Source organism: Benincasa hispida, chromosome 2 (genome assembly GCF_027475165.1).
Source record: "Benincasa hispida cultivar pf3 chromosome 2, pf3_genome.v1.1, whole genome shotgun sequence".
NCBI classification, from domain to species: domain Eukaryota; kingdom Viridiplantae; phylum Streptophyta; class Magnoliopsida; order Cucurbitales; family Cucurbitaceae; genus Benincasa; species Benincasa hispida.
In genome coordinates, this window is record NC_143479.1 from 30,165,875 (window position 1) to 30,182,697 (window position 16,823).

The window sequence follows — 16,823 nt, forward strand, 5'->3', positions numbered from 1 at the left end:
ATTAATTAAATTAATTATATCACATATAATTAATTCCCTCATTTAATTTGAACAATTCAAATTAATCCAAAATTAATTCTCATTAAACCCTTGTTGAGCTACAGAGGGGACCTCATGGACCTGTAGATTGAAGCTCCAATTGTACTTGAATAATTAATTGAACTTCTTTAATTAAATGATTCAACATCCATTAATTGTGGGGCACTTCACTATAGACAGACAACTACATTCTTCACACTACAGATATATTTCTGTGTCCATTGGATATACCAAGTCAATAGTGTGATGACCCTTCACAAATTGCTTGTAAGTATAGCTAGTCCAAAATTATCGTTTTGTCCCTATAGTTACATCTAACTCCTTAAATACTACTGATCCCTCTAATGAACAATAAGTCATAGTCCAACTATGACCAAACCCCTCTCGGGCCAGGAAAGGGTGTGGTGTCACATTGTTCAAGCCCCAGAATCAGCTTTTAAAACAACAATTTATCTACTTATCCCGACGTTGGAGAATAAGTGAATTCCGTTTTGTGTAGTTGTGTTCCCAGTGAAAGATCCCTGTGAAGGGTGCGCAGCGGAAGCGGATCGTCCCAATTCTAAAAAAATTTATAGAACACAATTTTATAGAGAAACAGAACAGATCATGCATTTAATCAAACAAAACATACAACATGCTTGAGAAACTAAGAAGAGAAAAAGGGAATAGAAGACTTACCCTTAAAGAACAAAATCTTCATGATTCATTTTCATGGTGAAAAACACAAACACCAAAAAAAAAAAGGCACTACCATAGAAGCAACCTCGGTATTCTTTGGATGAGAATCTAGGAGTAGTGTGCTCTGGCTATTTTGGTAAGGGAAAGGATTAAGAGAGGAGAATAGATGAAAAGCCCTAATCTGATCTAAGATATCAAATACATTATAGTAATTATATCATATATAATTAAATTAAATTAATTATATCACATATAATTAATTCTCTCAATTCAAATTAATCCAAAAATTGATTCTCATTAGATCCTGTTAAACTACCGAGGAGACCTCATGGACATGTAGTTTGAAGCTCCAACGATACATGAATAATTAATTAAACTCTTTAATTTAAATTATTCACCATCCGTTAACTGACGAGCACTCAATTAAAGACCGTCAGTTGCACTCTTCGCACTATAAATATATTTCTGTGTCCATTGGATATAACAAATCAACAGTATGACGACCCTTCACAAATTACTCGTAAGTACAACTAGGCCAAAATTACCGTTTTACCCCAATAGTTACGTCTAACTCCTTAAGTACCACTGATCCTCTAATGAACAATAAATCATAGTCCAACTACGATCGAACCCCTCTCGAGTCAAGAGAGAGTGTGGCACCACAATGTTCAAGTTCTGAAATCAACCCTTAAGGGAGAAATTTATCTACTTACCCCGATGTTGGGGAAGGAGTGAATTCCTTCTTGTGTAGCTGTGTTCCCAACTCTCCAATCAGACGAATCCCTAAAATGGTAGGCTTGTTGAGTCGGCGATCTGGCCACTCTCACCCATACAAATCAAAGGACCGCTTTCATAGGTAGGAGTTCACAACTCACTCAGGATTCAGGTCATGTTATCTATGATCATCCTGGTGAAATGTAGGTCTCTATTATGGACGACGTTATATAATGAGACTAAACATTTCGTGGTCTGGTCTTATACAAACTCCTTTGTATAGAATATCTTCACTCACATGTCTCCACATGAATGATAAAAATCAGATCATTTGTAGCACTTTACAATAATTTAACATCTACAAAATGGGTCATACTCGTAGTGTCACAAGGATGAAGTACCTAGCCTTATCCATCTACTACAGACCATTTAGGTTATCACTTAAACATGACCCACCCGTATGTCTCTACATACATGTTTAAGCTACAAGATAACCCTGGATGTTAGTTTATTAGTTTGTGGTTAATGCAACTAGATTTGAAATAAAACATCATACATTTTATTAAATAAATAAGTTTGTACAATATAATTACAAACTATAGGACCCTACGAGATTTAGGGCATCAACCCCAACATCCAGTTTCCCAATTGGATGAATCCCCAAAATGGTAGGCTTATTGAGTTAGCGATCTGGCCACTCTCACCCATGCAAATCAAATGTCCGCCTTCATAGGTAAGAGTTTACAACTCACTTAGGATTTAGGTCATGTCACCTATGGTCATCTTAGTGAAATATAAGTCTCTATTATTAACGATGTTATATAATGAGACTAATCATTTCGTGGTCTGGTCTTATATAAACTCTTTCTATAGGATAACCCCCGCTCACATGTTACCATATGAATGATCAATATCAGATTATTTGTAGCACTTTACAACACTTGTAACATCTACAAAGTTGATCGTATCCATAGTATCACTAGGATAAGGTACCTAACCTTAACCATCTACTACAGACCATTTAGGTTATCATTTAAACATGATCCACCCGTATATCTCTACATACATGTTTAAATCACATAAACTAACCTAGGATCTTAGTTTATTGGATTGAGTATATGCTCATAAAATAACAAATAATTTATTAATAACAATTTGTTTATACAATGTTTACAAACTATGAGAATACATAGGACACCAATCCTCACACATTGACCATGTATTGTTTTTGGTCTTTTGTTAGTCCTATTTGCATTAACAAAAAAAAAAAAAAAAAAAGCATCTACATATATGTCATATGGTAATACTACAAATGAACTTGGCTCAAAGAGCTAAAGCAAAAGGTCACCAAGCTTGTCAATCTTCTCATTACATTTCCATGGATGAAGAGTCGGAACTAATAATCATTATTCTTTTGGAGAAGAAGAAGAGATACAACATAAGATTTCTCTCCAAATCGATGGAAGCCATTGAAAATGACAAGCCATTTTTATAAAATCTTCCTCCCTCCTTGAACTCAAAGGAGTGAAATCAAATGCTCTTTAGTATAAATCTTTCTTTGTTTTCCAAGCAAGTGGAAAATATCAAAATCTTGTAAATGCCTATATATTAGAAAAAATTTAGAAATGGTAACTTATAACTTGCTTAAAAGGTGAGGAAATTGTTTGGATCAACTCAAATAACTTTTACAAGTATCTATGATTTTTTTCCATTTTTTTTTGGTACCACCTCTATAGTATGATTGACAAATTTACATAAATTTAGGAGAAATATTGTGATTAACTTTTTACATTTAAGTACTAATCCTTGTTGATTAGTGGAGGAATAAAGGGCCATTCTTTCATAGTTCACTTCATACTTTGTCACTTTTATTGACTTTAAATATATACTAATTATATTGTATTTCCTTAATTTGTAATGAGCTGGCTAATCAAATATCACATCAATATAATTATCAAATTTTCACAATCAAACTCTTTCAAGATATGATTTATTTCTAAATTTGCTTCTCTTAATATGGTAGTAATAGTAAGATGATTTGAAAGCTTTCAAGTGTAATTCGCCGTTCATTTATTCCCATGTTTAACTACCTCCAAATATTTACATGCTATTTATTGAAATTTTTAGAATTATTCTATGTTAATTAATATTTTTTTCCAATCTTTTAATTTTTAAATAAAAATATATTTTAATAGTTTAGAGAGAATTTAAAACATCAAGTTAAAATAACCAAACATTAAAAAATGACTTTGTTTCTACCGTTTTGTGTTTCATTTATTTTAGTTCATAAACTTTTAGATGTATTATTTCGACCCTTAAATATTTATAAATGAAATATTTTAATCATATAACTAATTTATCATCAATAATTCAAACAACGAATTAAACGTGACTTAAAACTCAACACGCCTAACTGTTGATAATTAGATAAACAGACAAGAAAAAAACATCATCAACATAAAAATTCAAACAACATATCATCTTATTATTAGCTTTTGATTATATATATATATAGAAAATCTAGATGTTGAAATATAAAATTATATATAAGTAAGGGAAGATATTTGGAGAATATGGTTGAGAAAAATGGTTAAAAATTAAAGTGCATATGTTTGGCAATGGTGTGAGTCATTAAATGTGTCTTGAAATGTACATGATTGTAGTACTAGATTTGCTCAACTCAATTTAATGTACACTCTGATTTGAACAAAGTAAATAAATAAATAAGAAATTGACCAATTTTTATTTTATTAATTTATAAGATATGGTATGGTTATGGCCTTATATAACATGGCTGACTTCAAATATATATATATCTCATGCTACTTTATGTTATATTAAAATACACATATATTTATTTTACAATATGGTTTTGTTTGGGAAAACAAAACTATTGCAACAGCCATTAAACCAAACCCATGCCTTTCAATAGTGTCTGATTAAATATGCTTCTTTTCTTGGACCCTCTTTTCACTATACTATGTTACCCTTTTATTTTTTATTCTTTATTTTTACACTTTTTTTATTTTTTCTAAAAGTTAATTGATTAAGACTATACAATATAATAATTTGTCGTTTTTGAAACTATCTTGTGTAAGGTTAGTTTCTTGGAACTTGTTGATAATGTTTCTTCTTTTTTTCCTTTTTAATTCTTAACCATTTTTAGACATTTTGACTTACTCGGTCGATTTTAATATAATTATTGATAATTGCACTGTTAGAAAAATCGATGGTAAAGTGAAGTAAGAAATTAGTGTTCGGTACGTAATGCTAAATTGTTGTAATTAGTTATAATGATTAAATAGACATGCTATCATTCCATAATATTTTTGTTAATTTATATTTTGATTATTATTTAACATGTTAGATTATATATTCTTTGAACTTAAATTTATATTTTGTTACTCTAATTATTTGTTAAATATAACATAACTTCTAAATTTTGAGTTTAGTTTTTATTTGATCTCCAAGTTTTAAATGTTATATATTTATTACTTAAGTTTTAAGTTTGATTTCAATTTAATTTTAAGGGATGTTTGTTTCAAGGATTGCGATTGGATAAGTTAGACATCCTGAGCCTAACCCTTGTTTGGAGCATGGATTTAGGAAATCTGGCTTCCTACATCCGTTTTTCATGGGTTTGTATAGTGTTTACTATTCAAACTCATGGGTTACTTTTTTTTTTTTTTTTTCTAATTTAATCTAGAAAGTACGTCGGTCAACCTCCGAACACCACCTTCGGTGACCGTCACCTCCGGCAACCACCACCGACCAACTTCGATTGCCACTTCCTGTGACCATCATTGGCCAACTCCAACCACCATCGACCAACCTCTGGTAACCCTCCTTCCCCTACTGGAAAGATTCAGGCCACCAACTCCATTGGCCACCCTCCGACTGCCACCTCTGACGACTATCACCAACCAACCTTGAAAAACATTAATAAAAATACTCTTAATATATAACAAATTAGACAAATTTGTATATAAAAGCACTTTTAAGAAAGAATTACAATACATGTATGTTTTTTTTTTATTATTTTAATGAGTTTTTATCAAAAGTGTTTAATTAAAAATGATTTTTTTAAAGATATTTTTTTCTAAGTCATTTCAAACACGCCAATAGATTGCAATTGTATAGTTATATTTATTTAGGTTATATGTGTAGAATTATATATGTTTGAAAACTTTAATTTAATTTAATAATATTTAAAAAAATTGTTGGTCAATTTAACTAGCTCGAACACTTAGAATCATTTTCTAAACGTAAAGATTTAAAATATTTAAAACAACTTAGCGATCAAATAAAAATTAAAACTCAAAATTTATGATTTTTTATTCCTCAAATGTAATTTGATAAGAAAAAAAGTATAGTTTTTAAATCAATGAATTTGATATTAAAATACAAGTTTATTTCAATTTTAAGTAAGCGTTTATTTCAATTTTAAGTAAGCGTATTATGGTAGAAAAAATTTGATCATTTTCAAATTAGTTAAAGTGACAAAAATCTATGAAATTTTATTTCAAAATCTAGTAAGATTAAAATATCAAATTATTAAAATAATAAGTCAAAATCTCTATTTCAACTTTTTTAAAAAAATATATTTTTAACTATAGTAAAATAATTACAATGACAAATTTAAACTAATCTAAAATCTAACCGGTGATTAAATACAAGAAAATGTTTCACAAACTCAATATTTATAAATCTGCACCTCATTCCCATTTACTTAAGCGTGCACTCCAAACACATGCTTCTTAAACCCATACTTCCAAAACTTGCACTCCAAACACATTTTTCTTAAATCCAAGTTACCTAAACCTCTTAGCCTAATCGCCCAAGCTTAACATTCCCAAATTTAAGATTCCAAACCTGCGCGCCAAACAACTCCTAAGTTTCAAAATGTTACAATTTTATATTTGAGATTTGAGTTTTGTTTCAATTTGATCTCTAAGTTTCAAGATTTACACTTTTAACCTCGTTTTTTTCCACTAAATACTCATTTTCATCTTTAGTTTAATGTTGATTAATTAATTAAAAATCAACAAAATTATAATTAATTAAGTTCCACTATCTATTTATCAATAATAATAAAATTTTAATTTTAATTTTATAATTATTTCAAATTAATTAATAGATAGTAATGCCAATGATTAAAAGTGAGTAGTTAACGAAAAATTGAGGTTAAAAGTGTAAATCTTGAAATCTAGAGACGAGATTGAAACAAAACTCAAATTCTAAGGGTAAAATTGTAATATTTTGAAACCTGTAGTTTAAATTGAAGCATAATTCAAAACTTAAGTACTGAATGTATAGCATTTTAAAATTTAAAGACCGGATGAAAACCAGATCCAAAATCTATGGATTCAAAAGGTTTTTTTCTTCTTCCAAAAAATGATGTTTTTTAAAGAAAAAAATTAGTGACATTAAACTAATAAACTTCAAAATTTAAGGTGTAGACATTGGATGTGTAAGAAATATACAACATATACAAAATCAATTTTAATTTATACAAAATAAACTGAAATTTGAAATTTTGTTGGCGTTGATTCTACACGAATTTACTTTTAAAAATTAGTAGCGAAGAGACTTTAAAAATGGTGAAAATTAACCTAGAATTAAAAAAATATAATTTAACAACTTCCTTAATGCAAAATTTTTTAACCAATCCCCTTTTCATTTCACTTTCTTTTCTTGGAAATTAAATATATACGTGATAACTAGTATACCTATTGTAAAAGTACCTCCACGTGATGGCAACTTTAAATTTGTAATTTAGGGAAGAGAGGATCTGCAAAACAAAGAGAAAGGCCTTTGATGCCTAAATTAGTAAGAGAACTAGATGTATAGAAGAAATCAGAACTTCTAAGCTACCTCATATAAAGTCATAAGAAGTATATTTATAGGAAAAGTTGACCTAGGTTGTTCCTACGATTTCAGAATCGCCTTAGGATAATTTGATGACCTACCAGATCAAGAAGCGAGCTTGGTTTTATGTTTGGTTAGGGTCGATCTCGGTCTCGTCCTCGACCAAGTATCTTGTTTGAGCCATATCTCGGGCCCAAAATACTCTTTCGAGTTAGACGCATGTCCCGTTAGGCATTTAACAAGGCTCAACCTTGGCCTTGGTCGAGGTCAAGTATGTTGGATTGGGCATGCCTTATTTTCCTTGGCCAATTTTGGTCCCCAGTTCTTATTTTTGGCTCGTATCACACTTCTTCTTGACCTTGTTGTTTCTAATGCCAATTATACCCTTCGATCCAAAATCACCCATAACAATACCTATATCCATGTATGCGAAGATTTTGATAGTTTCCAAAATATATTTTTAAGCTTGATCATCATAAATTAAAAAAAAAAAATGGCAAATTGCAAAAACCACCTCTAAAGTATGGTGGTGATTGCAATTATACTTTTAAACTTTCAGTTTTAAAAATTGAGCCCTCAAACTTATACAAAGGTTAAATTTGATTCTCAAACTTAGATAATTATATAAATTGTAATAATTGTATAAGTTCAAAGTTTCAATTTTTAACATTTGTATCTATATTTCTTGTAAACTTGAGGGTCCAATTTTAATATTTAAAGAAGTTTGGGGCCCAATTTTTGCAGTTAAAAGTTTGAGGATGCAATTACAACTACCATCATTCAGATGTGGTTTTTACAATTTACCTTAAAAAAAAATTAGAAACAAAACTATCATCAATGCGACCTAACTTTGAAATAAAACAATATTCTCTTGACCTTAGCATGTTTTTTTTTTTTTTAAAAGAAAGACTTTGACCATAATTTTGGTGTTTAAATAAATGAAGGTCACAAATAATAGTATATTAAATTTCTACTTTTTCAAGGTTTGACATTAACATAAGGGATGAATCAACATTATCATTATATTGGTAAAGAGATCTATAAAACATTAAAACAAAGGTTTAAATCCCATTTTAGTCTCTGAATTTTTAAATCTTGTTCTATTTTAGTTCCTAAACTTTTAAAAACGTTTGTTTTAGTCCCTAAACTTTTAAAAAAATGTTTATTTTAGTCCATACTATTAAAATTATGTTACCTCTTCAATAGAAATGTAAGAGAGCTTGTATTTTTGAATGATTAGGCTCTAGATATATTGAAGAAGACGAAGATGAAGTAAAATGCCAACAACCAACATGCCAAAATGTTGAACGACCAAAATTTTGAACTAAAAATATCTTTTAAGTTCTCCCGCTTAGCCACCTTATTCAAAATTGAAACTCTAAATTTTTTAGCATAACTAACTTATTTGGTAGCATAGTCATAAAAGATACAAGTCAACTCGTCATTTTGTTAAAGAGTAAACAAAATCTTAATATAACAAGGACCAAAATAAGCAATTTTTAAAAGATCAGGGACTAAAACGAATACTTTCAAAAGTTCAAAATCCAAAATAAAATAATAATGAAAGTTTAGGGACTACAAGTGACATTTTTAAAAATTTCGAGACCAAAGTAGAATATTATTCAAAATTCAATAATCAAAATAAGATTAAAAAAAAAAAAAAGCAAAATGAGGTAAATAGTAATAGACATGGAGAAAGCAAACACGCTTCCAAAAGAAAACAAAAGGATAGCAATTTAAGGCAATATAAGGCACACACGGAAGAAAGGAGGAATTTGTTAGTAGAAAAGAAAAAACACAAGTGCATTGCATTTGTACAAGAAGCAATAAAAATGGTGTGACATATATTTTTATATATAGTATAAATTAGACCTCCAATAATTGTTGGTTAAATCAAAAAGGAATTGGGTTCAATTAATTTGACATATATATTTTAACCTAAGAGACCAAGTATCGTTTTCAAAAAATCAAATTGATAGTTCTTTTTTTTTTAAAATCTATTTTAGAGTTTGTTCCAGTTTTATTTAGGGATCGACTTGTGATATAAATTAATACAGAGAGACGTTCTAAGGAATAAACTTCATCCCTGGAATTACTACGCTCAATTTTTTTAACTCTTGAACCAATTTACACAACACTTAGATCTAAAAATCTTTTATCTGGATTATTCCTTTCGAAAATAATCTTTTCTTTCACTTAAATACTAATTAATAATTGCTTGAAACTAAATAATTAAGCAAAGCATTAGGATTGTTCATCGACAATCTCTATTGTTATCCAACTACTTTTAGTGTGTCAAATGATAGTCTAACATTCATGATCTGATATAGGATACTCTCGAGCAAGATCTAAATTATGAAATCATTCCAACATTGATTAAAATATTCAAAAGCATTAGGAACGGTCATGCTAGAAAGTAATAATGTAAATTAAATTTAAGATCTACAAAAGTGTTTAGCAATACTCTATAAGATCTATCTAACTTTAGAATGATGAGAATTTAGCCTAATATGACTTCCATAAATAGAACCATCATAAGAATGTAAAATAAAAAAATAATCCAAGATACAAAAGGAGAAGAAAGCGTATTACGATGTTCCGATCCCGTATCCATCGACCCTTCAAAAACTCCACAACTTGATGATGGTAGCCAGTTAAAAACCCTAGAAGATATAAAGAAACTTTCTAAGAATTGAGAAATTTTCTCTAAAATAACATATTTAGTTATTTTAGTTTATCTATTTAGTTCTTTTGTTTTTTAATTACTCCCAAACATATTATTTTCTTGGTAAAGTAGATCAATTTCAAGTCCGATATTTTAGTTACATTTAATATCTAACTCTTAAATTGAAAAAAAAAAAAAAAAAAAAAACCCGTATACCAACAAAGAAATCATACAACATTTGACCAACAAAACCCTCAAAAAAAAAAAAAAAAAAAATCAATTGCAAAATAAAGCAAGTAAAAAAGAACCTATACTTTAATACTAAAATGTCTAAATGTAGCTAAAAAATAAACACATCTAGGTATGTGTACAAAAATATATGTGTATATATATATCTCTTATTTTAGAAGTCGAATTTGTCGGTAAAAATTAAAATTTCAACCCCCCTTTTTTTTTCCTTTTCCAAATAACTGAACAATATAACGATACATTTCCAATAACTATTTTAGGTAAGTAATACAACAATATAATTATTGCAATATACAAAAAATTAAACCGAAAATTAAAAAAAAAAAAATTATAATTTACTCTCAACATTGTAACAACCATACATATTAACATTATTATCTATCTTGCCCATTCTATGACTCCCAATTATATCCCCAATTATCCCAATTTAAATTTTCATTTATTTTTCTCCTTTTTATAAAAAATAAAAATAAAAAAACATCAAAATTGACCCACACGACTAATCCAGCCTGGGAGGGATCACCTCCCCTAACTCTTTGTACCTTCACCGTCCTTCCCCCTTCTTAACTAATTTCATATTTTTCCTTTTTTTATTTTCGTGTATAATTTGAATAAACTAATAATTGCTTCAATTTAAGTTTTTTTAATTTTCATTAATATATCAATTTTACATTTTTCATTTGAAAAAATATATATATCATGCGAGACTTATAAATTATTTCTATAAAACTCCGATCTATATAAACCCTCTAACGAAATTTAAATTGACATCAATATTAGAAATATAAATTGACAATTTCCATTTATTTTGTCTCTCGCAGTCTTCATATTTTTTTAAAATATTGAAGATCTCTATTTGTAAGAGACAAAGGAAAGATAGACTAAATGATGGGAAAGAGGGTGGTGGGTGAGACTGATAGAGAGAGAGAGATTATTAATATTATTAATAATATTATTAATTAATATTAAATCTATTTTCTGTAAAATAATAATAATAATTTGTAATGAGAAATACTATTGTACATCCGTTCGTATTTCAATCTCCGTGCATCATAAATGAACAGTGACTAAACTGCATTGATGAGTTCTTTTATATAAACCCCTTTATACCCATTCGTGTAGGGGTGACTTATTACTTAACTTCTTATGCACAAATACCCCACCTTTCTCTCTCTATCTCTCTCTCTCTCTAAAATCAAACAATTTTTTTCCTTCCATTTCCAAAAATATGGAGAATGAGTCTATAATTCTGAACTCATCGCAGCCGCAATCGCCGTCGTCGTCGGGAAGTTTATCGACAGTTCCCGATCATCAACCGTCGTCGTCGGCGGCGGCGGTCGACTCGAACCGGAAACGAGCCAAGCGGCCGAGGGAAAATAGCAACAATAACAATAGCAAACACCCGGTTTTCCGTGGGGTCCGAATGAGAGCATGGGGAAAATGGGTTTCCGAAATTCGTGAACCACGAAAGAAAAGCCGGATCTGGCTCGGCACTTTCTCCACCCCTGAAATGGCCGCACGTGCTCACGACGTCGCCGCCCTCACCATTAAAGGCACCGCCGCCATTCTCAACTTCCCTGAACTCGCCCATCATTTCCCCCGCCCTGCTTCCACCTCCCCCCGTGACGTTCAGGCCGCCGCCGCTAAAGCCGCCTCCATGGAAATCCCAACTCCGCCGCTTTCTTCTTCTTCTTCTTCTTCTTCCTCCTCCTCCTCCTCTTCCGCCGTCTTATGTCCATCCACGCCGGAGGAACTGAGTGAAATCGTTGAACTCCCGAGTTTAGGAACGAGTTACGAAACAGCCGAGTTAGGAAACGAGTTCGTATTCGTCGACTCAGTGGAAGGTTGGCTTTATTCTTACCCATGGTATAACAGAGTCAATAATGCAGATCATCAAGTACAAGAAGATTATGATTTCTTCAAAGAACAGATTTTAATGGCGGATTATACAGACACTTTAATTCCAAATTCAGCTTTTGAAGCTTTCTTATGGCCAAATTAATTTATTAATTAAAACCAACCCCATTTCCCCTCATTGTGTGATTTTTCTTCCTCTTTCTCCATAAATTTTGCTTGTAAAACAAAACCTTTTCTATTTTTCTATCCAAATTTCAAATCCTCCCCTGTTTTTTTTTTTTAAACCCATTGATTTTGTGAATCTAAGAGAGGGCCCCCCAAGCTAAATACAGTCATTTTAGTTGTTAATTAGTGAGTAATGTTTGATTAATAATATAAGGATTTGGGTTTTGAGGCAGAACTATTCCCTAATGTTCATATAATTTTATTTTATTTTATTTTATTTTTTCCTTTTTGAGAGTGTAATATTTGTTTGTGCTCTAATTATGCAGATGATAGCTCCTCTATTTTTTGTCCTTTAATTTTAAAATTTTAACTTTCCTGACTTTTGGAGCTTTATTTAATGCAATATTCCACTAAAAAAAAAAAAACTTTCTCTCTCTTTTTTTGTTTTGTTTAATTAAGATGGAATTTAATTGCCAAAAGTCATTGTAATTCTTCTAAGAGTTAGGGAACACGTCACATCAAAATCTGATCAGAATCAAGAGAAAAAGAAGCATGGTTTTTATTTAATTTAATTAATCTATTAATTAAAAAGACTCCAAAATAATTTCTTAATGTTAATGACCCACCTTGTTGAGATTAAATGTAAGCTTAAGTCTTTTCACTATCCTAATTACGGGACCAAATTGTTAACTAAATTCTTAACATTATTTGTCCAGTCATTTTCTATATATATATAATTTACAAAATAGGCTTAAAATTTAATGCCAAGAGTTTTTCACATGGTTTGACGCCTGGGAATGCGTTGGATTTTCTGCAAAACGACATGACTGCAACTTCAAAATCTCAATTTTATTATTTTAATCAAATGTAAATTAAAGTTTTAATTAGTTTAAACTCACTTCAATGATAATAATACATTTTGACTACACATCCCAAAAAGTACTAAACCTTACAATAATATTAATGGCCGGTGAATTCCAATTATTTAATTTCGAAATTCATTTAATCAGTATTTTAATCTCAGTTCAGTTAGTAAGTGTAAGTTTGGTGTAAATATATTCCATTGTAGATGCTAATTTTTATACTTTTAGTTGACTTTGTCAAACAAACAAATCAATCTTTCAAAATATTTTATAGATTGAGTATTAAAAAATAATTAAAAATTTGTAGACTAAATTCATAATTTTAAGAATTAAAAATACTAGATAGACATAAATATTAAAATTTAGAGACTAAATTTATAATTTTCTATTTGAATTATTAGTAGAAGAGGTCCATGAGAAATTAATTAAAGAAGTAAATTACACTTTTAGCCTTTTAGTTTTCATCCAAGTGTAGGTAAAAAAAAAAATCAATGTGTATTTAGTCCCTAAAGTTTTAAAACATACTCTTTTATTCTCGAGTTTTTAAGAATAGTTTTATTATTTTTATTTAAAGGCCTGTATGATATTTAAATTTAAAATAATAATTAAAGATTAGGGAAAATTTTACTGTAGTATGAATATTATTCTCGTTAATTGAATGCTACATTAGCCTCTTTTTTTTTTTAAATAAAAGGATTCAATATCATTAAAAGAATATTTATAAAGAAAACATTATGTCGGGAACAAAGAGAGTACTATACTTCTAAAGTACTATAAAATTTCTCAAGAAAGTAGAAGAAAGAAAGAGAAAAGATAAAATTTTTAATGATTAGTTTAATTCATTTCGATATTTAAAATAATAATAATACGTTGGTTAGAATAACAATTTAGTCCCTATATTTTGAAGTCTGATCAATTTTACTCTTTATATTTTCAATTATCCAACTTTAGTTCATGTACTTTAAAAAATTCTTAAGTTTAGCCCCAAAAATTATTTTTTATGGAAATTAGTTAAATAATAATAATAATTTTCATGTAAGAAAATATATTACGTGAATATGTTTTCGTACAAATACTAATAGATAACAAAAAAAATCAACAACAAACTAGCAATGGTAACTAAATTTAAGATTTATAAAAAATAAAGTGATTAAATATGGACGATCGAAAGTATATGCATTAAAATTGAACAAATTTTATAGTATAAATATAAGACCAAAATGATATAATTTAAAAAATTACTGGTTGATATGATAAACCTATTCTTAAAAACTCGAAAACACAAAATGATTACCACTAGTGGTAGATTTTTTTTTTTTTTAAAAAAAAACCATTTTCCTAAATTAATTGTAGTGAGCTTTAATTATTGAGGAATTGAAGTTTATTGGATTTATGATGTCACAATCTAAATGGCATAAAACCTATGGAGTCTCCACAGAAGAAGACGCCCCAAATACAAATAGTACTGCGGCGTAATTAATGGATATTGAAACTCAACTACCTCAACCACCACAAGAATAAAATCTATTCTTCTTTTTCAATTATTATTATAATATCAAATCCATTTTTATATACAATGTCTAAAAAATTTTGTATCTTTATAAGATTTATACATTATTTTGTTGATTTGGCCAAAAATACCCATACATTTTAATAATTAAAATATATGAATTTAATCTATGTTACCATAATGCTACCTTCGTCTAAAATCAATATCGTAAAATTCGTTATATTTTGATTAAAACAAGACAAAAACTATTGATCATAAGATGATCTCCCACCCTAAATTGTAGTATTTTGTTGAAATTATATGATACGAATTAAATTTGGTAGGATACAATTTGTTAATGTTGATGGAAGATTATTTCAATTATAAGTTGACCCTACATGGGCCGGTTATTCACACACATGAGAAAAAAAAGTTAATAAAAGTCTAAAGACAAAAATTCAAAGGTTCATATCAATATATCATTTTAGAGGTTAATAAACAAATCATAGAAGTTAAAAGGTACCTTTTTTTATACTCGTGATATTTTTGTTGAAATATATTTCTTTAATTTGTCTTTTACAATATATTAGAAACATTAGACTACTTTTAAACCAATCTTTAATGCTTTATTTTATATAAAAAAAATTCACAATAATAATAAATCGATAGAAATAATGTATTGATATTATATGTTATAATCACATAAATGATATATCAGTCTTATCATAGAAATATATTTGAATATTTGAATATTTGAATTTCTGACATTTTAATTAAAAACGTATATACTTTTATCAGTTAAGTTACGTTCAAATTGGCGACTTTGTTGACTTCCACGTATACAATGATATAGAACTATATTTCAATATATGATAAAGAGAAAAAAAATTGAGGATAAAATAAATTTAAGCATACGTATTGATTTTCTTCCAAAATTTAGGGTATAAATTGTGTTCGACTACTATAACTTATCATCTTAAAACATTTATTATTATTATAAGCTAACATCTTAAATTCAAATATTTGTATTTAAACCATGTAAAGTGAAATAAACGAGTTTGGTCGGTGCAATTTTTTCAAAACTCCAAAAAAATAACAAAGAAAATATTTGTGGTGGTTTAATTTTTAGCTTATTATATGGAAGTGTATGAAAAGAATTGGGTTACAAAGGAAAGCTTTTTGGTGGACAAGAAAATACTTTTCTATTCAATGTGAACAAACACTAAAATTTAAGACCCATTGCCATGGCCTTCTTCTCCCCTTCCAAAACCCTATAGTATATGATATTATTAAATTAAAACACCAAAATAATAATTTGAAGTCAAAATCCATCAACACACTTTGGGAGAATATGGCCTCATATAATGACTTGGCTTGCTAGCTGTTAGATCCATGTGGGAGCTTTTGCTAAGTAAGGGATACCCCACATTCTTGGGCTTACTACCCTTCTCTTTAAGGCACTTCCCTTTTCCCCTCCCATTTACTTAAATAACCTTTCATACCAAACCATGGTTTTTTTTTTTTTTTTTTTTTTTTTTTTTTTTTTTTTTTTCTTTAAGGTTTTCAAAGAATTTTAGGTCACTTTTGAAGATATGGGTTTATGAAGAGTTTTAAGGGATATTTTGAAATTACTCCTAGCCACTCACAATAAGCTCATGATTTTGATAGGAAAAAAAGTTAACTCTAGTTATTGTTCTAAATGATAGATTGATTCAAACCCCAACATAATGTATATCATCATTGGCACTAGTTGCAATCTTTTTAGGTCACATTTGATAATTATTTGGTTTTTGTTTTTAAAACTAAAATTAATAAATAGTATTTCGATATCTATATGGTTTTTATCATATGTTTTTAAGAATGTTTTTAAAATTTATTAAAAAAAAGAATAGTTTTTCACTTTCTTTTTTAAAGTTGGGTATGTGAATTCAAATGTTTTTCTTAGGAAGTGATAGGGACGACCCTCAAACTATCTCTACAATGGTATGATATTGTTCACTTTGGGCATAAACTCTCATGACTTTGCTTTTGGTTTCACCCCAAAAGGCCTCATACCAATGAAGATAGTCATCATTACTTATATACCCATGATCCTCCTCTTATCCAACTAATGTGGGACTTTGGTCGTATTTCCAACAGGAAAGATGAAAACCATCGTAAAGGAATGATAAGAAAACAAGCCAACATCTACAAATCTAGAAATTAATCTAAACCTAAGACTCGTTTGATAATCATT

The 16,823-nt window shown here is 28.9% G+C and overlaps 1 protein-coding gene across 1 annotated transcript; it reads left to right on the plus strand.

Moving 5' to 3' along the window:
* The first annotated feature begins 11,324 nt into the window (after window positions 1-11,324).
* On the plus strand, window positions 11,325-12,467 carry LOC120070869 (dehydration-responsive element-binding protein 3-like). Its single transcript, XM_039022760.2, has one exon. The coding sequence runs from the start codon at window positions 11,442-11,444 to the stop codon at window positions 12,213-12,215; it is 774 nt and encodes a 257-aa protein (XP_038878688.1). The 5' UTR covers window positions 11,325-11,441; the 3' UTR covers window positions 12,216-12,467.
* Window positions 12,468-16,823: the final 4,356 nt, after the last annotated feature.